Source organism: Sciurus carolinensis, chromosome 1 (genome assembly GCF_902686445.1).
Source record: "Sciurus carolinensis chromosome 1, mSciCar1.2, whole genome shotgun sequence".
Classification (NCBI taxonomy): domain Eukaryota; kingdom Metazoa; phylum Chordata; class Mammalia; order Rodentia; family Sciuridae; genus Sciurus; species Sciurus carolinensis.
This window is the reverse complement of record NC_062213.1, coordinates 77,701,503-77,725,653: the sequence shown is the minus strand read 5'-3', so window position 1 is coordinate 77,725,653 and position 24,151 is coordinate 77,701,503. Positions and strand designations below refer to the sequence as shown.

General features: G+C 41.0%; 1 protein-coding gene across 2 annotated transcripts; it reads right to left on the bottom strand.

Annotated features, from left to right (window-relative positions):
• Positions 1 to 3,553: 3,553 nt before the first annotated feature.
• LOC124988715 (epidermal retinol dehydrogenase 2) lies at positions 3,554 to 22,200 on the bottom strand. 2 transcript variants are annotated; one of them, XM_047558437.1, is made up of 7 exons: positions 21,729 to 22,196; positions 17,807 to 18,153; positions 14,310 to 14,441; positions 11,161 to 11,260; positions 7,861 to 8,005; positions 6,371 to 6,496; positions 3,554 to 3,880 (listed from the first exon to the last, which is right to left on the bottom strand). In XM_047558437.1, exons 2-7 carry the CDS (start codon positions 18,137 to 18,139, stop codon positions 3,787 to 3,789), a joined length of 930 nt encoding a protein of 309 aa, XP_047414393.1. In that variant the 5' UTR covers positions 18,140 to 18,153; positions 21,729 to 22,196; the 3' UTR covers positions 3,554 to 3,786. The 2 variants fall into 2 exon arrangements, with proteins under 2 accessions (XP_047414393.1, XP_047414402.1); XM_047558446.1 differs by lacking the exon at positions 14,310 to 14,441 and having other exon boundaries at positions 21,729 to 22,200.
• Between the last annotated feature and the right edge of the window lie 1,951 nt (positions 22,201 to 24,151).

Here is a 24,151-nt window from a genome sequence, read left to right as displayed (position 1 = left end):
CTCATACTCTTATAATAGATGGAATGTGTCTTTTCTTACCCTCCTATTCTTAATCAAATCAATCATAAATACCAGGCTGGGTAATGCCAAGAGACCACAAGGGCCTCTTCCACAAGAAAGAAACTCCTTAAAGGAATGATCATAGAAATAAAAGGCTGCGACCAGTGTGAAGGGTTGACATAGACTCCAAGGAACAGTCATAAGCCAGGCTATATGGGCAATGACTAAACAGACTCCATTTTACCTTGACACTCCATGTTATGTAGGAAATGCTTTTCCCATGGGAATACCCCACCTCTGTACTCATCAACAGTTGCTTAGAATGACTTATTTGGCAATACAAAATGACAAAATGGCCCTTCTTGTATAATGAAAAATTGTTCTCTTTTTGATTCCTAGTTACCATGTTAACAATGATGTCAACAGTGATTGTTTAGATGTTAGTAACCATTCTTTAGTTTGTACCTAAGTAAGGTCATTTTGACCCACTTCCCCCTCTGCTAATAATTACAGATCCCATGATGTTAGTTTGTAATTTTGAATCATAGCAACAGACACTTATGATTGATGTACTGACTTATGGTATAAAACCCTCTGCAATCCTATGGTTGGGGCTATTCTCCCAATAGCCATTTTGGGGGCATTGTGTGAGACAGTCAGCTGGTCGGCTTAATAAAAACTCTCAAATTTGAACTTCTCCGTGGTGATCAGTCTGTTCTTAAGTTGTGCCGCATAACACCAGGTGCAGTGGTGCGTGCCTGTAATCCCAGCAGCTTGGGAGGCTGAGACAAGAGGATTGCAAGTTCAAGGCCAGCTTCAACAATTTAGTGAGACCCTAAGCAATTTGGTGAGACCCTGTCTCAAAATAAAAAATAAAAATGAAAAAGGGATGGGAATGTGGTTCAGGGTTCAAGTGCCCCTTGGTTCAATTCCCTGTACCAGTCAATCAATCAATCAATCAATAGCTAGGTTATTCTTTTTTTCAGGGGCAGTTTTGACTACTCTCTAAATCAGGTTACCCCCTTCACCTGAATGTGAAGCACCACCCTCCCCTTTTCTTTTCCAGATGAAAGTCTTGTCCATATATTTGTGCTCACTTGACTTGGTGGCATTCATTTTCATTGAACAGTCAGACTTAGTGTTTATTTTTATTGATACAGTCAAAAGTTTCCATTTCCAGTAACAGTTTCAGTGAATGAACTGTGAACATCTCAGCATAAGCATTCTAAGAAATGTAAAGGTCAGGTATGGCCTGGCGTTCCTCTTCAATCTTGACACCCATTATGGATTGAATGTTCATGTCACCCCCAAATTGATGTTGAAACCCCAACTGCCAATGTGATGGTATTAGGAGATGATTACAATAAAATGAGGCTATAAGGGTGGGACCCTTATCATGTAATTAGTGTTCTTATAGGGAGGTGGTGCTCTCTCTCTTTTTTTCATGCACTCTGAGGATAGGCCATGTGAGGACACAATGAGAAGCATGCTGTCTAAAAGCCAGGAAGGGGACCCACACCAGAAAATCAATCGGTTGGCACCCTGATCTTGGACTTTAGCTTTCCAGACTAGGAAAAATAAATTTCTGTCATTTAAGTCACTGAGTCTATGGTATTTTAATGGCAACTTGAGCTGAGATAGCTTTACAATGTAAAACCACACCTCAAACAAACAAAAATCCCCCCAAACAAAAAAGCAAACATGGTCACACATTTTTACCTGAACTCCTCATAGCAAGGATTCTTCTTAGTGTTTGAGCAGCACAGTGAGGCCAGGGTGCTGGTGTGCCCAGAGGGCAGTGTGCCCAGTCCTGGGACCCAGCCCTGGTCCTGCAGAGCTCTATCCCTTCAGGCTTACTTAGGTGCTGGGCTCTTGATCATGGTTTTATTAGAACTAAATTTCAGCTGGAAATGAGTATAAAACACATGTGAGAGCATCCATTCCCCAGGGCCATTAAATCACCTTGTTATTTATTATCCTCTAGAATCCTCTAATTTACATGTGGTCTCTTCTCATAGAATAGCCTCAAGTGAATCTGAATTTGTTTAGACAATTTTATGGGTATTGTAAAACCACAATTGAATTTCAGGCCTCTGTAGCAGCCCAGCCAAGATGCACTCCAATTAGAAATAATTGCTGCTAATGCTGTTATGATGTGGTGGATGCCCACTCTGCCCCCCAGACCTTTGTTCTGCTAAATCCCCTAAGAGTCTCTTCTTTATTCTTCAACTAAATAGACAGGCCCCCAGAATATACGCTCTTGGAATTGTAATATAGGAGCAATATTGTGCTTCTCTCTTAATTAACCTTGTTAACCAAGGATTTGGAACATCAGTTGGTTAGTCTAAGAGGGTCTTTGATCCTCTCAGAACACATCTATAGTTGGGTAGGGTGCTTCTCAGTGAAATGAAATGCCTTGTATTCTTAGTCACACACCACACCAAATACCTTTTTCATTTTTTCAGTCATGATGTGATATTCTTATTTAATGAAATGTTTATAAAGTGCTTAGCTTGGCACTGAGCAAATTAATATTAATGTTCATCATTATTATCATAAGGCAGTTCCTGAAGGCTGAGTGGAAAGGAAAGAGAGGAAGTTCAAGATGAGTCAGTTCACACTTATTCCAGACCTCATACTGCCCATTGCCCCTCTAAGAGCAACAATTTACCCTTAAGAAATTCAAATTCTCAATTTTTGGAGGTCTTATAGGGTCTTTCCTCACATCCCTTCCTGCTTCCCAAGAAGGCAGGGACAAAAAGGTTGCTGTTTCTTGCACTGGGAAGGTGTCCCCACCAGCCTGGGAAGGAGTTCCAGGGATATGGTAATTAACATATCTTTCTTAATCTTGCTTTTAGAATTAATCTCCAAAGCATGAAAGCAGTTTGCCAGTTGATTAAACTGTAAGAACACAATAGCTTCGAGGTGAGGGCAGAACTGATGAATTCAAATGCATAAAATTGCTCATTCTGTGGAAAAAATACCTCACCATGAATCCCATCTTGAACTAAGTTAAACACTTAAAATTAACCACAAGAATATTTTTGGGGTAAATTAGCAGTAATAAATCTAAATCTGTAGAATTTGATTTTCTGAGTAAGATGCAATCATTCTTTAATCTCTTCTAGGGAACAAAACGGGAGCCCATTTGAGAGTTGGGTCTGGGATCACTGTCTAGGAGGACCCTTAGGAAAGGACTGGTAAGGTTCTCTGACACATGGCTCTGGATGGACCTTTAGCTGGACAACTGAGTATCCAGGGCATCAAAGAAGCAAGCAACTGTGAAGCTGCTTTGGCTAAAAAAGACACAGGGGACTGGCATTTTCTACATTAGGTAATCAGGGTTCCAAATGGCCAAAACCGAGAGCAAGATGCTGGGAAATCCAGACCTCTGTGTAGCATTCTGGCTACTCACTGTGCTCTCCCCAACCCCTCACTACCTAGGCAGGCTCAAGCACATCCACCTGCTCTATAGGAGCCACCTCCGTGGTAGCCAAAGTATAGGGGAGCTTAAAGGACTGTATCTCTCTCACACATCTGTTACAACTGGAAATGACAAAAACGGACTACCTTTATTTTTTAAAACAAAACAACCAATCTCAATGAAAAAGGAGATAGCATTGTTACTTTCAAAGGCATGGGTTGAAAATTCTAGTCCAGATAGCAGAAATAGGAATGGTACTTGTCTCCAGATATATTCTATTGTTGGACAAGATTACTTTTCTTATTTGAAACAAACATGATGTAGCAATGGGTATCAGATGAAATCAGTCATGGAGTTGGTCTTTAGACTTTCTTCTTTTGGCCAGTGAAGCCTTCCATTGCCTCTAAGACACCAAGGTAGTCACCTAGGAGCAGTCCTGTCTTGATGGGCAAGATACTAAAGAGAACAGAAAGAGTAAACTTTCTTGGTTACCATTCATGAAAACATCTTTGCTCAGCTGAAAACTATCACTGCTTCTTGCAGATGTAGTCAGAGTTCAACCTTATTATTATACAGGGATACTTGCTCAAAGGGTCTCTATTAGCTCTCCTGGCTTTACTGGCCTTGTTCAATTAACTTCTCATTTCAGTTTCTGCAGCATTACCACCCTATGTAATGACTGAGAGGAAGCAGGCATGTGCTTGTAGGCATGGACTTTGGAGGTAGATGCATCTGGTTGGAATCCCAGCTCTGTCATTTGCAATACCAGCCCAGGCAACTTAGCTTGCAGGCCTCAGTTTCCTCAAAGGCATCCATCTTTCCTTCTTGGACTACCATGAGGACAAGATGTAACAGGCCCTCACCTTTGGCAAGACCAAGGGTTCATCTCCTCCATCCCCACTTGCCCCACAGATGCTCATGACCGTCACTCAGATATAGCACTCTAACTCTGCTGATCTTGACCTTCAACACTGCAGAGTGAGGAAATGTACAGACAGGTCCAGTACACTGAGACTTGTCCTAAGGGTATGGCAAAGAAAAGGACCCTGAACTTGCTGTTCCTCTGTGGGGGCACCCCAAGATTTCTAGTTGGTTCAGATCCTCCCCAACTTCAGGTCTCTGGACAAGCATTAATTTCTTGGGGGAGTCATCCCCCAGCACTGCACTTAAGTCTCAACTGGTTCCCCTCCACCTCCCACTCCAAGGTTCTTTTCTGGCTTTGTATTTCTTCATGGCACTTATGATAATCAGCATACCTTTTCTTTTCCTTTACTTTTTTGTGTGATTCTTTCCCACCATCTATCCCTGAGAGGGCAATTTCCATTATGATAGTTCTATGCTGTAACAGCAGGTCCTGGGGTAAATGGCACACATACAGCTCTCTAAATGTTTGCTGAATGATGAAGGAGTGTTTCACATGATCCTCTTCACAGGGTCTCTTCGTGTTTCCTCTATCCTTCTCAGGAACTATCTAGCTCTCTTTCCATAGATGGCTCAGAACTCATGTACACTAAATGAAAATATAACCTCCACAATTATTCAGAGTAGAAAAATTAAGTTCCATTCTCTTAGAGCTTGCCTTTACTATTAGGCAAGAAGTATTCACTGTGTGAATACATGCACTACCTGATAAATGGTGCATTACTTCATCTACATCTACAGCTCTGACAAACTCTGTATCTACACTGTAAATGAGGAGGCCTGGAGAATACACAGCATGCTAGGAATCACAGATTTGATAAACGTCAGAATAATAACCTGGGATTTCAAACTGCTTGTCAGAGACCCTTCACCTTGCCTCACACATCTTTCCATCAGTTATACTGATCCCTCCTGAGCTAGGTGAAGCCTGAAAAAGGATAGGAGGTAAGACAGACTTTTGGTTCATTGCATGAAATATAGGGTCCCAAAGTCAAGGTCAGGCACTAAGTCAAATATCCCAGAAATTTGTGGTATGGACAAAATAGGCAATAGACAATTAATCTAATGGCATAAAAAATAAAATCTAATGATATAAATGGTCATTAAATAATGAGAAAATAAATTTCCTTATTGCAGGAAGGGCAATGGCTGCTAGCCATGTGGTGAACACAAAGCACTGTACCTATACTCAAATAACTGAAGAACTGTCAGCGTCAAAAGGAGTGGAATTACAGAGCAGGGAGCAGGGCTAGAACCAGCCAGAGACAGTTAAAATGAGACTGGTTTCAACTCAACAGGTCAGTAGTGGAAAGTGCTTCCTTGCAAAAGAGAAAACTCTATGAGGACAGACATAAATGATCCATCACAGTCTAGAAGATGTAGTGAGATAATGGATATCAGCACGCGGTGAGCCTCTTCCTGTATCTGGGACAAATGTTCCTAAGCTGCAGCTGATGAATTTCAATACTGAAACCCAATGGAGAGCACAGAAGGGTGGGCAGAAATGTTTTTTTTTCATGCTTGTAAGTGGTGGTTTTAAGTTTTTTCCCTCAGAGTTCTTTAAACATCATATTGCTCAAATTTATTATCTATTACCAATTTTATCCATACCACAAATTTCTGAGGTATTTGGATTACTGTCTGGCCTTCACTGTTGGACCCTAAACATGAGGAAGCCTGTGCACAGGATCTATTCCAACATGATCATTTTATGATGGGAACAAGAAAAAGCACCTCTTCTAAAGACGTGATTTCAATTTGCCTCCAGTTAATTCAGGAAATTCAGTTCTTTTTATAACAATGAAATATACTAAGATAGCAGCAAGTGTCCAGCCCCTTATTCTAGACTCATAGGAATCATGGCAACTGTGAAAATTTGGGATTAGGTCAACAAATGGGGTTCAAAAATGGGATCAACAGGATATAGAAGATTTAACAATTTTCAAAAAATTGGCTCCTGGTATGATTTGGATTAAACTGTTGAATGGCATGTTAGGGAAGTAAAAGAAAAACTGATACCGCTACCTTTTTAAAAACATCATGAAGTATAAAAACTTTGGAATATACAAATACAGCTTTTCCTGAAGAATAGCATCTACTATTTTTCTGACAACATAGTCTGGCTCCAGAATAGGCAACAGCATAGGACACCTAGAGAATAAACAAACAAACAAAATCCAAATTAACAAATTAATTAAAATGATTCTTTTTTAAACTATGAATAAGAAGGTTGTAAGACATTCTCACTTATTTCTTTTCCTTCTAGATTTCATCTATTTCACCTTTTTATCACCTTATTATCAACATGGCGATTTAAAACATACTTAGACTTGGAAAGGAAAAATGATGACTCTGATGAAGACACGGATGTCACAATAACACTGATATGAAACCATATAAAAAATGGTCTAGATGTTGTAAAGTGAGTCACTGGGAACAAAACTGCCTGCTGTCTTCATGAGATGGAGAATTGGGCTTTTGTGTCTGCTATATCCTGAATGTGTTTCCTCCCAAAATCACATGTTGAAGCTTGGGTCTTTCTAATTAGGAGATGGAGCCCTAATGAATGGGTTTAGTGTCTGTTATGGTTTAGCTATGAGATATCCCCCAAACACTCATGTGTGAGACAATACAAGAACATTCAGAGGTAAAATGACTGAGTTATGAGAGCCTTAACCTTATTATTAAATTCATTCACTTGAATGAATTAACTAGATGGTGACTGTAGGTAGGAAGGGAGTGGCTGAAGGAGATGGATATTAGGGGTGTACCTTTGGGTTATATTTTGTCCCTGATGAGCTTATCTCTGTTTCCTGATAGTCACATCTTGAGTTGTTTTCCTCTGCCTCACGCCAGGCTGAAGGCAATGGAGTCAGCAGTCTATGGACTGAGACTTCTGAAACTGTAAGCCCCAAAATAAACCTTTCCTCCTCTGAAATGGTTCTTGTCAGGTCTTTTGGTCACAGCAGTAAAAAAGTGCCCTATGAGAAGAGCCACAATAAAGATGGTCTCTCTCTCTCTGTGTTTCTCTATCCCCCAAATTCCTCTTTTCTCCAAGTTAGTGTATAACAAGAAGAAAGCTGCCATATGCAAACCGGGAGGAATACTTTCACCAGATACTGGATCTTGGACTTCTAGTCCTTAGAACTGTGAGAAAGAAATTTCTGTTGTTTAAGACTCATAGTGTATGGTATTCTGTTTTAGCAGCCTTCAATGATTTCTAGTCCTCCTGGAATCAGGGAAGAGGGTTGAACGGTTTTGGGTGGCAGAGAGGGATGGTGGCAACGGTAGTCTGGGAGATAAATAAGCAGATCTGGGATCACAGGGTGGCTGCTAGTTGGATACGTCCTTGATAAAGCATTTGTATTTGATTTAGTAGCTTAACACAAACACATGTGAAGACAGACAGAATTCTGAAACCACTTATACAATCAGGCTGAATGCTAGAAAATTATCTTCTAGACAACTTTCATTTTTAACAATACTGTTACTTTGGAATCAAAAGGCATACTTACTTTGTAGTACAACCTTCAAACATTCCAGTTTTTATAAAAAATGGGCACACAATTGTAGTCTTAATCCCCTTTTGTTTTAAGGCAAATGTTTCTACAAACATAGATTCAGCAAAACCAATGGCTGCATATTTACTTGCACAATAATCTGAAAGAGACAAACAATATTTATGTATACAGGTGTTATGGTTTAGATATGAGGTGTCCCCAAAAAGTTCATGTGTGAGATGACACAAGAAAGTTCAGGGATAAAATGATTGGGTTATGAGAGCCTAAACTTAATTGATGCATTAATCCACTGACAAGGATTAAGGCAGTTAGGGTGTGGTTGGAGGAGGATGGTCACTGGGGGTGTGCACCTTTGGGGTATATATTTGTCCCTGGAGAGCACAGCCTTCTCTCTGCTTCTTGAATGCCATGTTCTGAGCTGCTTTCCTCTTCCACACCTTTCCACCATGATGTTCTGCCTCATCTTAGGCCCAGAGCAACAGAGTTGGCCATCTATGGACTGAGACCTCTGAAACTGTGAGCCCCAGATAAATTTTTCCTCCTAAAAAAATTGTTTTTGTCAGGTCCTTTGGTCACAGTAGTGAAAAAGCATACCTTGTTTTATTGTATTTTGCTTCACAGATAATAACTTACAAATTGAAGGTTTACAGCAAGTTTGCATAAGTCTGTTGTTGGTGTCATTTTTCCAACAGCTCAGATGATCAATAGCATATTTTTAGCAGTACAGTTTTTTTTGTTGTTGTTGTTGTTGTTTTGGTACTGTGGATTGAACTCAGGGGTACTTCACCACTGAGCTGTACCCCAACCCTTTTTATTCTTTTATTTTGAGACAGGGTCTTACTAAGTTGCTGAGGCTGGCCTCAAACTTGTGATCTTTTTGCCTTGACCTCCCAAATTGCTGGGATTACAGATGCACATACCCAGCAGCAGTGGGTTAAGGTATGTACACATTTAAAAATATAATGCTACTGCACCCTTAATAAGTGACAGTATTGTGTAAGCTAACTTTCATATGCATTGGAAAATTTAAAAACAAAACAAAACAAAACCATGTGACTCACTTTATTGCAGTGGCCTGGAACCAAACCTGCAATATCTCTGAGATATTCTTGCATTCTATAGTTTTAAAATAGAGTTACATTAAAGTTTACTTATAACACTAATAGCAGCAGAACATGTGACAACAGTTTCAGAGTTCTTGTGGTATGATCTGGGTCTACCTCCATTGGAAGAATGGAGAGTGAGTAGGATTGGAAGAATGGAGAGTGAGTAGGAAGAAACATGGTCAACAGAAGGTCAGGTGAGAATGACCAAGCCAACCCCAAGATAGGAAGGTCTGCAGGGCTGCTCCTACAGGCTAGACTTACTTACAAGTTAGTGACTGTCTGATCCTGTGTTAGCTGTTACAAGGGGCACAAGATGTGTATCCTGAACCTATCTCAAAAAACTTAAAGCCCACTGGGAGAAAAAGACATTCAAAAAAGGAATCAGGAAGTCATGTAGAATCTAAGCAAGAGAGGTCAGCAAGTGCTGTGATAATCAGATCAAATGATCTTTCAACTATGACTACCTTATCATTGTGACGAGTAGTAGCCTAACTAGAATTGGAAGTGGAAAATGACAATTCTAATTATTATACTGATACATATATAACCACATTAAACATTCTAGATGTTTAAAATAAGTTGTTGAAAACAAACTGCTCGCTGCTTCCATGAGAGGCAGAATGTAACATCCAACTATAACTCCTTCTTCCATCTTCAGAAAAGAAACAAGGGACTTCCTAGCTTCAACGGCCATCTTTTAAATACCTTGAAAATGCAAGGAGAAGTGGAGAATGGAACTAACATTGGTTTTGAGCATTCTGTCTTTAATCACCTTTGCTTCAAGAAAATACCTGGATATTCAATTTCCTGAGTGAAAAAGATGTGGAGAAGAAATGGCATTGAGGTAGATTAATACTTTCCTTTACTTCACAGTCAAAAGGGGAATACTTACTTGATATGTTGCAATAATGCTGTTACAACTGACAAGATCCAGGTTTCAGGTGCCAGGTATGGGGCTGTCAGGCCTCAGGAGTGCATAGGCAGAGGTAAGAGGCTAGACGGAGGGAAGGGGACAGGAGGGTCCAGAGTAGCTTCTAGGATGATCCAAGTCATCTGGTATAAATGCAGCTCTTGGAGCCCTTGATTTCTGAGATTCTGGTAAGCAGATAAAACCCAGGATACAGAGCATCTGCATTTTCAACTAGCTCTCTGGGGAGGGTGGCTGTGACACAATAGACCAAGACTCACTGCAGGAAATACACACTGTGGGAAACAACACTTATGCTTAATTTCTCAGGTGAGCTGGGGGTGGACATTGTGTCAGTAAAAGGATTAATAGTAGTTGTAAATATTCCTGTGTGATTTCAAAAGCCTGTGATTTATGAGACATGTAAGAGAGAGGTAATAATAACCCATGATGAATTCTAAAAAGGATAGAAGGAGGGAAGTCTAGGTCCAGGGAGTACAAAGTGGTAATATATTGATTGATGTGTGGTTCTGGAAACCCTATTCATATCACTGAGATGCACTGAGTTAAGACGAATTTTGTGAACCTTTATCCTTGACACTTGGCTCAAGTGGGTCAGAAGTTCCTGATCACCAAACTATCTTATCTGTTATCTCAGTATTGCTGCTGCAGTTCTATTACATGAGTCTCGGTTGATCTGCTTAAGCCAGGACCCAGGACAGTTGCTCCAGGGGACTGCTGGTATGGTGAGGTCAAGATATCTGCATCTCCTAGTGTTAGCTCCTGAATTGGGTCTCTCTGGACAAGGATCTTAGTTTATCCCTTTGTCCACTGTCCAAGGTGTGATGAAATGACCATTATGTTCTGCAGGTCTTAAACCAATAGAAAAGCAAAAAGGTTAATTTTAGGTTTCTTGGGATGAAGAAATGTTCTCCAAACTCACAGAGATAACTTAGTATAAACTTTGGGAGAAAGCAGGTATTCTTCCCTCCCAGGCTGATGACAGTGCCAGGTGAATTTAATTGCTTGTGCAAAACTGTACTGCTAGATCTCTATCTTCTAAATTCTGGGGATTGCATAAGACCTAATAATTCCAAAGGGCATAGTCCAACTTTATCTGATGGGCTGTTTTATTGTACCATGAAGTTCTCAACCACTTATCTTGTTCACTAAGGTTTACTGTACTTTATTTTTAGGGCATCAAGTCAATGTTGGCTATTCAGAATTATCATGTAAGTTAGGGTTATAAAGAATTTTGCAATTATGAAATATTTCTCTTACCTGCCAGTCCATTAACTCCAACTAATCCAGCTGAACTTGAAATGCAAACTAAATGTCCATGGTCATTAGCAATCATAGCAGGTAGAAAGGCTTTGTAAGTCTAAAAAGAGCAAAGAAAACTTTTAACACTTAATACCACAATTGTGCACTTTCATCAGATGTTTATATGATAATTATAACTGAAAATGATTTTGGTTCACAGAAAATATCTGAAGGCCCTGGGATATAAAAACTCCAACACCTGGAAAGTTAATTATTTAAACCTGATTAACCTGTTGAATCAATATTTTACTAAGGCAATTCTAATATTATTAAAATTCAGGCTTATTTTTGTGTTTGCATTTGAGTTTTAAAAACAGTATTAAGACAACAATTGAAGTAGTATAGGAAAATCAGTTGCGGTAGCTGCAAACTAAAAACCAATGAGTACTTAAATGATATGATTTTTATTGCTTTTTTCCTTGTTGGCTTCATTAAAAATTCCAGATTTTTCCTGAACATTGTAAGATATCCTGCTGTTGACAGCCATTGAAAAAGAGTACTTTGTTTTAAACTCAAACTCACCTCTACTTCCTTCAATGATAATTTCTTATTTTTATTCCAATTCATAAAATCGAGCATTTGTTAGGACTTACATTGTTTTGTTTCAGTCATGGAGAATACTTTTACCACCTTCATTTTTTTTTTTTTTTTTTTTTTTTTTGGTGGTACTGGGGATTGAACCGGTGGTGCTCTACCACTGAGCTACACCCCCACACTTTTAGTTTTTTATTTTGAAGCAGGGTCTTGCTAAGTTGTTGAGGCTGGCCGTGACCTCTTGCCTCAGCCTCCTCAGTTGCTGGGATTACAGGCGTATACCACTCCCCCTGGCTAAGAACACCTTCATGTTTGGGAATCGGGAGAAAGGGTGTACAGGGGAGAGAAATCAGGCTTTGGAGAAGGCATTTCCTGTAACAAAGCAGTAATTAAACACACATGTGGACAACAATGTTAAGAAGAGGGATCTCTCACAGAGGTCAAGCCCCCTTCATTTGCCTGCAATGCACTAAATTTCAGAGAGAAACTAACACATAGCAAGAGGTGGAAAATCAAAACAAAGAAAAGGAAATAGCACAGCATAACAAAAAGCATTCTGGTTCAGGATCTGCATGGGTCCCTCTGCTTCTCAGTTGGGATGCTGCCTTTGAAGGTCTGGAGCCTGGTTGTCCTGCAGCTCTCTGACCTTCTGGTAACTAAATCACATACTGTGCCCAGTTACCTGCAGGCACTCCAAGGATGTACAAGAACTTGCCAGAGTGAATGGAGAGCACGGGAGGTAATTGCAGGGACCAGGGAAACACTGACATTTAAGGAACAACAAGAAATAAAGAAAGAGAAAGAAAAGAGGAGACCATGAAGGAGACTCGGGAAAAGCAGGAAAAGGACACAAAAGTCACAGGAGTAAAGAGTTTAAAGGGGATTGTAGTCTTCACCTTCATTTGCATATAGCTTATGTATATATGGCCAGAATGAAGATGAAGTCACTATTTATATATAAAATACATGTACATAAACACATATGTGCATATATATATATATCCATACATATGCAGAGGAGAGGGACATTTGGGACAAGAGAGATCATCTGCAGTAGTTCCTATAGGAACATGGTGGCACCTAAATTCTGAATCTTTCCATTTGTCTCCTGAAAATCATACAGAACACCAAGACTACCAGCAGCACTATTAACCTTTCAGTGAAAGAAGGGGAAGAAAAATGTCTAAACTCCAAACTACATTTAAGGGCTGCCAAAGAAGAGTTGGGTGGGAAAGGTGTGAGGAGAATAGAGGGAGCTCAGAAATCTCCAGCAAATGCCTCCAGGGGAGAGCCTTGCCCAGGGAATGAGCGCTGTGAGCAGGGCTGGAACAACTGGATTCAAAGCTGGGAGAGGCCTTAAGAGGTCACATGCCTGATGTGAGGGGTCTGGAGATGGTCGGTGTCAGCAAAGGCCAGGAAAATGCAACTTTCCACTGGGAGTGGACGCATCTTTTTGGAAGCCAGAGCTGTGTCCCTTAAAATTGGTGGCACATGGTGCTATGGGAGAACCTCTCCTTTCTCTAGTCAGATACCGAGTAAGGCCTTGGTTTGCCTAGAACAAGTGCCCCCTTTCACTTTCCAAAATGTCCTGCTAGAGCCTGGTGAGATAGCACATGTCTGTAGTTCCAGCTACTGAGGAAGCTTACAGGAGATGATCACTTGAGTCCAGGAGTTCGAGATTAGCCTGGGCAAGTGGAGATAATATAACTCCCCAATAAATAAATAAATAAATAAATAAATAAATAAATAAAAAGTGTCCCTGCTGAAGCAAACTGTAAAGTTGTAAAATTACCTTGGTCATGCCACGTACTATGCAGTCTGGAAAAAAAATCTTTACGTTTTATGATCCCTTGTACATCTCACTGAACTGTTTTAAGGAATATATCATCCCTTGATATTCAGGGAGGAAGACTGGCTCTAGGATTCCCAAGATACCACAATCCACAGATGCTCAAGTTCCTTGGATAAATGGCATGGATTTGCACAGAACCTATGCACATACTCTCCTATATTTTAAACCATATCTAGATTACTTACATTTAACACAATGTAAATGCTGTGTAAAGAGTTGTTATATTGTGTTGTTTAGGGATAATGCAAAGAAAAAATTTGATTTGAGTATTTCTGATCTACGATTGGTTAGGTCCAAGGATGTGAAACCTGTGGATACAGAGGGCTGAGTACACAGGTGACCTGTCTGGAATAGTCACCAAATATTTGCCACAATCAATAAATGGTAGTTCAACCATTAAGACAGTTTTATCTCTGCAGGGGTCTCTGAACAGAGGTTCTGGAGTTAGAGATTGAGTTGGCTCAAAAGAGGACAACTGAGTAATCCTGGACAAGACCAAAATTAAGATATGTTTGATGGGAGCGTAGCTCAGTGGTAGAATGCTTACCTAGCATGTGAGGCCCTGGAGATTATCACCAGCACAAAAAAAAAAAAAAAAAAAAAAATTTTTTTAAGAAGTCTATGCTTTATTTAGAGTCTGATGTTAAAGAGCAAGAGGAAAGTACAGAAGTACTTTGGAATGACTAATGTTACACGAATTATGAGAAGAAAAAATAATTACCCATAAATGTGCTTTGACATTCACATCGAATGACTTTTCCATAAGCTCATCTGGACTGTCGAGGAAATTTTTCCCTGTTACAATTCCAGCATTATTGATTAGGATGGAAACATCACCAACTTCTTTTTTAACCTGAGTTAAATAACAATACCATCAAAATAGTAATTCCTCATATAATTTAGGTTTTATTTTCCCACAGTTGCATATCTTTTTTGTCCTTAACTCATACTGAATTTATGCATTCTAAAAAGTTTATTTCCTTTGTGATGTCAACTGCATACTAGAGATCCAAAATCTGCTGCTTTTCTTCTTCTTCTTTCTCCCTCTTAGATTAAAATAGTTCCATTGCTGAAATGCTACTTTACTTTTACACTTAGAGTTGTTCTTATACTTTGTGATTAGTACATTTTATGAGCTCTGTTAGCAGCACATCATCTTAATCCATGTGAAGGGGCATAAGAACAACTTTATCATGAGCAAATGGCATATAGATCAAGACCTGCCACACGTAATATGGGAAAGAGTAGGTAATAAACAAGAGGAAGAAGGATAATTTATGTTTCAAACATACAGCACAGATTAGAATCTGCCTGCCCTTTTCAACAGGTTGGTTTTCTTCTCTCCAACTCAAATTTTCAGGTATAAGATCTATTAGTCATGTGTGTTGCTGTAATACAGGTTAAGATAGGTATTCAATTGCTTTTATTTAGGAAATAAAAATTCTGGGTATAACACTGGAGCCTTTATCCTTTACCAAACTGTCAGTGTGTAATCATTCTTTATGTGAGAAGTTGATAGAGGTCTTTCCAGGAGGTAGGACTCTCCCTGTATTCTTGTATGTGTTCTGAATTTTATCACTGTAATTCATATCCCACAGTAGTAGTCCTGACTCATAAGTCAGAGGGAACCACCCACTGTGGTGGCCATGTGCTCTTACAGGAGGCTCACAGAGGTGCCACTTACATATCCAGCAGGGTGTGTGTGTACATGTGCACCCGCCTGTATGGATGACACAAAGTTATCACTGCAGTATGGCAGAGGGGACAAGGTATCACAGAGGCCAGATAGAGGCTGTCATCTTTGTCATCTGCTATTGTGGAAGGCCTGGTTCCTGGCATCAGGGTGAGGTGTGTTAAGCATTTAGACTACCTGGGTCTGTTGCCCAGAAAAAATTGTGGACCGAATAGAAACTAGGGGAACCTCAATTTAAGTTAGAGTTTTCAAATAAAAGCACTGGAAACTATTAACTACAAGCCTGATTTGGAGAACAGCTAAAATATTTCATTAAATCCAACTTGGACAACAGTCAAAGCCAGAAACGAGTAGATCATTCCATCTGAGGCAAAAGCAAAAGCCAGAGAAGGATCTGGGCTGAAAGAGGGCACCAATATTAAAGTCCAGTGTTCTAGATCAGGGTCAGGAATGGAAAAGCAGAAGTTACACCAGAGAGAAACAGGTTTATGTACTATAACTTAACTATTGATGATGAATGGTAACACAGTAACAAGTTCATTCTTGGAATGAGAATAAACTTGCTGACATTGTGTTTTTTGTAAGGACCCAGTAGTCACACCTTAAGGAGAATGCAACAGATTCTAATTCTTAAGTAATTTCCTCCCCGCCTCCCTCCCTCCCTCTCTTTCTTCCTCCCTTCCTTCCTTTTGCATTCATCATTTTGCCTGGTGTTAAGAGTGAGGCAACAGTCTGTTTAACCCTGTATGACAGCTCTCTAAAGACCAGCACAAGAACTGTGCCTGTCTGTTAGCTGGGCTCTCCCTCTGCATGCCCACACTATGAAAACATGAACCTGCTGCAAGTCCATTGGGCTGTCATGCATGTTACTGTTCAGCTCTAAACTGCTAAGATAACTGCTTTGTATTTCCCAACCATGGAGGTTTCCCAATCACTTCAAACTAGGGGTAGTGGGAAGTAGGAAAGGTCTGCTTCTACCAGTGGCCATGTTTTCTAGGATCTTGAACATTAGGAATCAGAATTCAATTTTAAAAAATTTTGACAGATGCTAGGATTTTTTTGTCCTTTTTTTTTTTTTTGAGCTGTTTAATTTAATGATGCAATAGGAGGAATACCAAGCCAAACTGATCCTGAATTGTTTTGTTCAAGGATCACTGTCATTAAATATATGGTTAGGACATTTCCACATGTCACATCAAAGATAAGTGACAATTACCTAACTGCGGCCTCACCTTGTGTTTACTGAATTGCCAAAGAATAGGGCTGGGCCTTCTGAATTTGAGGCTAAGTTATGATCCAGGGACACAATTTCTAAATGCTGTTATACTGCTCTAAAAATTGTCTCCTTGGTCAGTCTCCCAAGGGATACTTCTTAGGAATTCTGATATGTCCCTGTTAATCCAGAAAAAAGAAGTTGAAATGGTTGGCTTATAAAGATGGGGAGAAACTGGCTTCCCCTGAATTCAGAAGAGCACATCACTGATTCTTTACAAGACCCCAAAGTTATAAAAGCTGAATAACAAGCTAGTACTATGACGTGCTGGACCACTTCAGAAGCCAAGCAGCTGAACAGAACTAAATTACAGATCCAGGAGGAAGGAGACGATTATTTATAGAGCACTTCACAGTAGTCTGCCTCACAGCTAAAGATCCTCAGTGTTTGAACATCAACCAGTTTTTGTTTCAGACTGGCCAGAGGAGTTGGTGAAGTCAGAATGCTAGGTGATCAGTGCTTCATGTGTCAGCTGCTGAATCTGGGAGGTTGGCTGCATTTGAAGGGTGGTTCCAGCTTAAAACTATGTGAGCCTGTCAGGTTTTGGATCTCCACATTGTACTGGGCAGCCTGTGATTGGAGCTGGTGGCAAGAAAATATAAGATGGAAAGACAAAACCTCACCTGACTATGACCTGTAAATCTTCCCACTAGGAGGTGAAGGAGGAAGTACCAAGTTCCTGGTGGAGCATGGAAGCTATGGGAGAACTTTGCAAAATAGTTGGGTTGTTTGCAGCAGACTGGTTTGGTTCCTCTATCTCACTAAGTTGAGCAATTCTGAGAGCCACAAAGTGGCCCAGGAGAAAGTGATGTGTGGTGTATGTATGCCAACAGAAGGGCAGAGGTATCCTTACAAGGCAAAGAGATATGCCTGTATGAACTGAGAACTTCCTTACCATTTGGCATATCAGAGTCTGGGCCATGGATTTGCTATTTATTAGTTGTATTTCTTAGTTAAGCTAAATGCCTGCTCTAAGCCTTAGTGTTACAATTAGCGGAAGAAGGAAAATAAAATGCTTTACTTTATAACATTATGATATGATACAGAGTACTTAGCACAGCATATTTCATACAGTAAAAACTAAAAAAAAATCCTAAAACCCATTCCCCCACAAAATTATTTTTTAAATTAAAGGACACCAGAGATAGGCAAATGGGCATTGAAAAAGGCAAATTAACAACCAAAATGATGCAGGCCAAATTGTTTACATAGGGTTCTCACTACCGATAAAAAAACAGTCTCTGAGATTTACCTGATTGGCCACTCTGTATACATCTTCCTTTCGGCTACAATCACAGGTATAGGCATGCACCCTCGTGGCTCCAGCTTCCTGGGCCATCTGGAGTGTCTCCTCATTGCCCTCTGTATTGATATCCCAGAGAACAAGCACAGATCCCAGGCGGGCAAACTGCAAGGCTAAGAGCCTCCCAAGTCCACTCCCAGAGCCTGTTATGAGGACTATTTCACCAGCGACATTCTTCCGTGGCCTTGGGATTAAGACAAAGATCAGTGCCTCCAGAATACTAAACAGTAATTTTGCTAAGAAAACAAGCAATTTTCTTGCTGATCTCAGGTTGGAAGACATGTTCTGGCTGACACCTGTAGAGCAGGAGAGAGAGTTTGCTCACTACATGGAGTTCTACTTTCTGGAGTAGTGAAAGTAACTAAGTCTGACTTAAACATCTCTGTAGGCTCTAAACTCAGAAGGGGAGAAACCCACAGGGTGACCCATATCTTGTCCAGTCACAAGCTCTGCATGTAACTGTTCTCCCACTGTGTTTTGCATGACAGAAATGTTTGTTAACTGGGAACTGTAACCACCACACCTAAATCTAACTCAAAGGACACATTCATTATTTCTCCCACTTAACCTTGAGTCCGGTTGAATGATTTGGCTTCAAGTATCTTGGTCACGTTGATGACATAACTGCTACCTTTCTGGTTTTGTGTGTTTTTTTTTGGTCTCCTTTTAGGTTTGTATTTTCTCATCTGCACTGTGCTTCTTTTTTGCCTTGCTACTTAAAATCTGAGATTCAATTGGAAAATGTAAAACTCTATTTGTATAAAGTGTTTGAAGAGAAGAAATAAAATGTCCTAAGCCTTTTCTAACTGATTCACTGTGAGCACCATATATTCCTTCCCTAAGCTCTGAGGACCCCATGCCACCAGCTCCCTGTCACTTACAGGACATAGGTCTGGATCCCTGCCCTGCCCTGGCTCTGCCCCGCTGTGAAGCCTGGGGCCTTTGGGGGCATACGGTGGCATAGGGTGGTTCTACATATGAAGTGAAAATATATTTCATGCTTGACCAAAATCTTGGTTCACAGGAAATACTTCACAGCTGATATAACATTTCTCAAATTTATAGTGTTGCTCACCAAGAGGTACCCAACAGGTTTTCTGAATGAATACAAGATCCCCATGTATGACAAAATTATATAGAGATCCATGCTTATATCTTGCTATCAATGACTCATACTTTAGTGAGAATGAGTTCGTAAGATAATTTGCTAACAATTACCCGAGAAAGAAGGGAAGGTCTTATTTTCTCCATGATGGGAAGATATATTTAACACTGAGCATACTGTGCTGGGGGCAGAGGACTTCCCTGAATGGGGTGTTCAACTGAGAGGTTCAGATGAAGACACAGGTATCAGGAGGTAGAAAGAGTGAGGAGAGAGCAGCAGGTCTTCACTTTACAGGCTGACTGAGGACCAATGAGTTTCTATTAGTGACTATTATTATCATCCAGTTGCTATGCACAACTTGATTCATCTGCAGGAGGTTTGGTGCATGGCCATTCTTAGGAAATGTTGGAAATACGTGATCTAAACTGTTGTTATTACTTATTCTACAGATGAGATTAAGGATCCAAAAGAATATGTATGGGGCCTGTCCAAGGTCCCTGTGCTAGTTAGTACAGGACCAAGTTGGTTCATTTGTTCTGTTTATTGAGCACCAACCCCGAGTTGGTTCTACTCTAGTCTCTATGGTGGAAGGGGTTGGTAGCCTCTCATTTTCTCAACACTGGTGAGCTAACTAGTCTAGGTGAAGAAACAGATCTTAAATGGTTAACTACATTATTAAAAGTTATGATGTAATAAAGAAAAGTGTAGGGTGCTATAGGGTGGATGACAGGAGAGGTGATTTAGATGGGGGCCTGGTAAGAAGCAAGAGGGAAGGTTTGCTGGGATGTGACCATTAAGCAGATAACTAAATGATTAACGACAGGAAGTAGAAAGATTTGGCAGTAGCTTTTCTGGCAGGGGACAGAATAGTTTATATTGAGGAGATTTTGCTTTGTGCATCCAGGGTTGTCTAGGGAATAAGAACGCTGGCTTGGGAGACACGAACTTTCAGGTCAAACAGAGTGTTTTCTGCTGTGAGCACTGGGTTTTATCACCCTTTGTGTGAGATAGCCTCTCTGCCGACTTTGCTCTGATATATTTTTATAGGGAAACTTTCAGATGATTGATTGGGCCTCCCAGGCAATGCAGAACTTGGAAAGAAAGTGTCCTGAAGGAGGACTCTAGTTTTAAATATAGACAAATGGGGCATGTGCCTGCAGACCTGCAAGGGTGTGGATCATACTGTGCACAGTCAGCGCTTCCTCCTATCAATACTCCTTCAACACCAGGTGACTTGTATCAGGCCACCATGCTTGCTTTCAGGCACACTATTATATAAGTCCATGCCAGACAAACAGACATGTACTCAGTGATCTCTAGCATTGTGGTGATAGACAGAAATCTCACCACTGACCTGTGTGATATGAAAAAACTCTTTAGGCTATTATAGACTTCATTATTCCACTGTCACAATGTTAGCATGACGCAAGACCTAGAACCAAGGCATAGTTCATCACCATCTTGGCAGATGCCTCCTAGGTTTTTAAGAGCTAGAAGCATGGGTTGCCCCCATTTGGGGTTTAGAATGCCTGCTATGTATACATACAGGCAGTGGTGAGGTCTACAGACTAAAGATTGGGTTGGAATTTTGCATCTGTCACTGATTTTTTTCTGCAACTTTGGTAAAAACTATTTCATGTCTTATGTCTCAGTTTCCTCTCCTAAAAAGGGCAATTCTAATAGCATATACAAATCTTCATTTCAACAGCAAACTAGATGCAGGAGTAAACAAGCGAATACAGGTAAAGTATTAGGAAGCATTATATGGCCACTACTTGTTCACATGAAATGTCTGAATGAATTCTGGGGAAAAAAGGTACTGTCCTGCACTTAGCCCTTGCTGGGGTTGGGGAGAGGGTGGAGAGGTGCTGGTTTCATTTCAAAGCCTACCAGGGTGCACATCATCTCCTCCTCTGATCTCTAATCCCTATAAAGAGGCACAACTATAAAGTGGACATGAGAATAGTGCCAGGCACATAATGACAGAAAAATGAGTATTCACTACAACTATGATGGGTATTCCTCTTGGTACATGAATTAATGATCCCTGGCTATATCACTGAAAAATTGTTATAGTACTAATCTTTATAGTGAGTACACTTAGTTTATAATGTAAATATAAATGTATATTTACAAACCAAAGTAAACATGTTTCCTTATTATTGTAAAGACTCTTTCTTAGGAAGATACAAGAGGATCAAATTTAAATTTAATCAATCTCAATTCTGGTCTATAAGTCCAAAAGATGAACTTACTCGGCACAATGTAATTAGGGGCTGTCGGCTATCCAGGGCACGACAGAAGTTCTGTCCTGGAAAGAGCACTTGGTCGGGGGCCTGAGGCAGGGAGTGTGGGGTGAAAAGACTGCCAACAACAACTTCTGCTGAAAGGGGTGATTTAGGGAGTGGTGGGGGAGCGGGAGATGCATGTACTGAGCATCAGAGAGCAGAGATCTGGACAGAATGGACCCTGAAACAAGAGCGACCAGAGAGACAACCCTTTCTTACACTGGCGACTCATCCTATCGTGAGGTAGAGGCTTGATCCCGCCACAGGAGCCAGGACCTTGGGGATATTGCAGCCGTGAGCTCCCTGGAGGTGCTTTGCTTTCTCCGGCTTGGTTCCCCTCCTGCGATCTGGCCCCTCTCGCCCGGCGGCGCCACCTCGCGCGCGCCGGAGCATTTAACCCGCAGGCCCCGGAGCGGTACTCTTTGGTGCCACCCGCTACGGAAGCCAGCTCCAGGGACCCGCGACCTCGACAACTCACCCAGCACTGTCCCCTCTGTTGCTCGCCGAGAAGCCGGTCTTGTCCGCCCCAGGCACCAGGTCCTTGGCTGGCAGCTCAGTAATGTTCAGGTGTTTATCCCGACGCGGGCGGGAGCCCAAGTCCAAGGGCGGGGCTGGCGCGCCCGCGGCGAGGGTGGTGCGGTCTGTGGAGCGGGTGGGAGAGTCAGTGAGTCCCGGCGCCGCTTAGGCCAGCTTTCTTTTCCCAGGCGGGTCGATTTTGGAGGAAATTAGATGGTGGAGACCGGACGCGCGCTTCCGGTCTTCATAAGTTTAAATGTTGTAAAGATCAGGCTGCACCCTGGATTATTAAATCAGAATTTCTGGGTTGGAAGGGACCTAGGTATTAGCATTAAAAAGTTCCTTCCCTAGATATGTTTGCAAAGTACATCCTCTGAGGCTGGGAACTAGACAACAAAGAGGAGGCTAGGACTCGGGTTTGTGAGGCGGCGGTCAGGGTGCTGCCCAGGCAGCGGGCAGCAGGGCACTGGTGCGGAGCTCCCCCGCAGCTTATTTTGGCATCAGGGATCCAAAGTCAAAGGCTTCCCAGGCAGGTAGGTGTAGGTAAGGCATGTGGGCATGAGCTTGGGAGGTACTGGAAGGTGGGTGGGTGCTGGCAGGAGCGGTCTTTGCTTTGGCAGGTGGCCATGAGGGAAAGGGAGAGGGAGACATTTGTTTTAACGAGATGATATTGAGAAATAAAAATAGAGTAAGTCACTATTGTACTCTGACCTGTTTATCGAACATCTCTTGTGTCCGAAGACTCAGAAGATACAGCAATGGTATTTGTCAAGAAGAAAAAAGATAAATATCCAGATAAATTAGTGAATGATCTAATATAAGCATGTCACCACTGCAATTGAAATGGGTGGCACAAGGAGTAGAGATGGCAATAAATTTGGGGATATTGAAGAAAAAAACAGGGAGGCAGGATGAGATCAGGTTTGGAATTCACCTGTGGGCTGCTGGGACCCAAAGTGCTGAAGGCTCAGAGGAGAGCAGGTTTTAGCAGCCTCTATCTAGGACAGGTTTAGTGGTAGGAGAAACTGCTTATTTGTTCTTTATTTGGAAGAGAAGAAACAGGTACGTTTTATAACCCTAGAAAAATAGTTCAGGGAAGATCCTTGAGTGTCTTTCCAGTATTTGGGAAGCTGCTTGGTGAGCAGTCAAAAGTGTTCAAGTAGCTGTTCTGTAGGAAGTTGAATTGGGGTAGGTGTGTGTGCATTGGTTTCAAGTCTTCACCCAAGGGCATGTTCTGTGCATGACCTTGGGAGCTGAAGAGCTTCTCAGGAGTGGGAGACATGTTCATCAACTGCACAGTAAGAATGATAGACATGTATCTCAGGTGGCTCCAGGGCCCATAAAAGAGGGACACCTCACCAGTCTGGTAGAGGAGACCTGGGATGGAAGGGTCTTCCAAATGCCAGACACAATGTTGCAACACCTGGGAATGAGAAGGAATGGAGGAGGCACAGAGAAATTGACTGATGGGCCACAGGTCATGCAGCCTGTCTGTGAGTTTAAATGGGTGGACATTGGAAAACACCAACCTTCCATCATCTTCGTGATTTCTCTGAACTGAATCCTAGGCTGTCTTTTATTTCTGATCAGAAGTTGAGGGTGGACTTCAAGGAAGAAATCTTGAGTGTGATTAGCAAATACAGGTTGTAGACAGTGGGGGATGCACTTTTGAGGCAGTAAAAGCCAGAAGTCCTGCTATATGTGGACTTGATACTAGAAAACTTAGGGGATTGGCCAGCACCCTGAAAGATAAGAAGGGACTTTTAAAAGTTTTTTTTTTTTCAAAGGTGAGAAGTGGGAAATGGATAGTTTATGATGGAAGATGTTTAATAAGTTTGCAGACATGAAAAAATGGTCTAACCACTTTTTCAGTTTCTTAGACCTTAAAGCCAAAGAGATGCATATTAAAAAGCTTATTGCATCTCAAATTATAACTATTTTGAGAAAGGAGAATGGATTCATATGGAAGTGATGGAAATTATGCAGTTCTGGAGAATATATGTTTTAAGGTCTAGACAGGTATACCCTCTGATCTAATTCTACCCACAAGACTATCTTTACCAAAGAATCAGGTGTTGTTTGTTGCCTACAGGAAGAGAAACTAGGTCATGGAAATCAGGGCTGGGAAAGAGGCTTCTCACTCCATTAAATCATGGAATGTATTACCTTTTCAGGAAATAAGTATATTAATAATGTTGATCATTAATTTCTAAGAAGCATGCACATATGGATTAACTCCCTATTTATAAAATCATGTTTTTTTAATGGACAATACTCTTCATAAAATATGATTTTAAAGACATAGTACAAGACTAAATATATGCTATGACCCATTTTTTTTTACATGAAAATTTTACTTAAAGGCATTGAAAACCCTGAAAATGA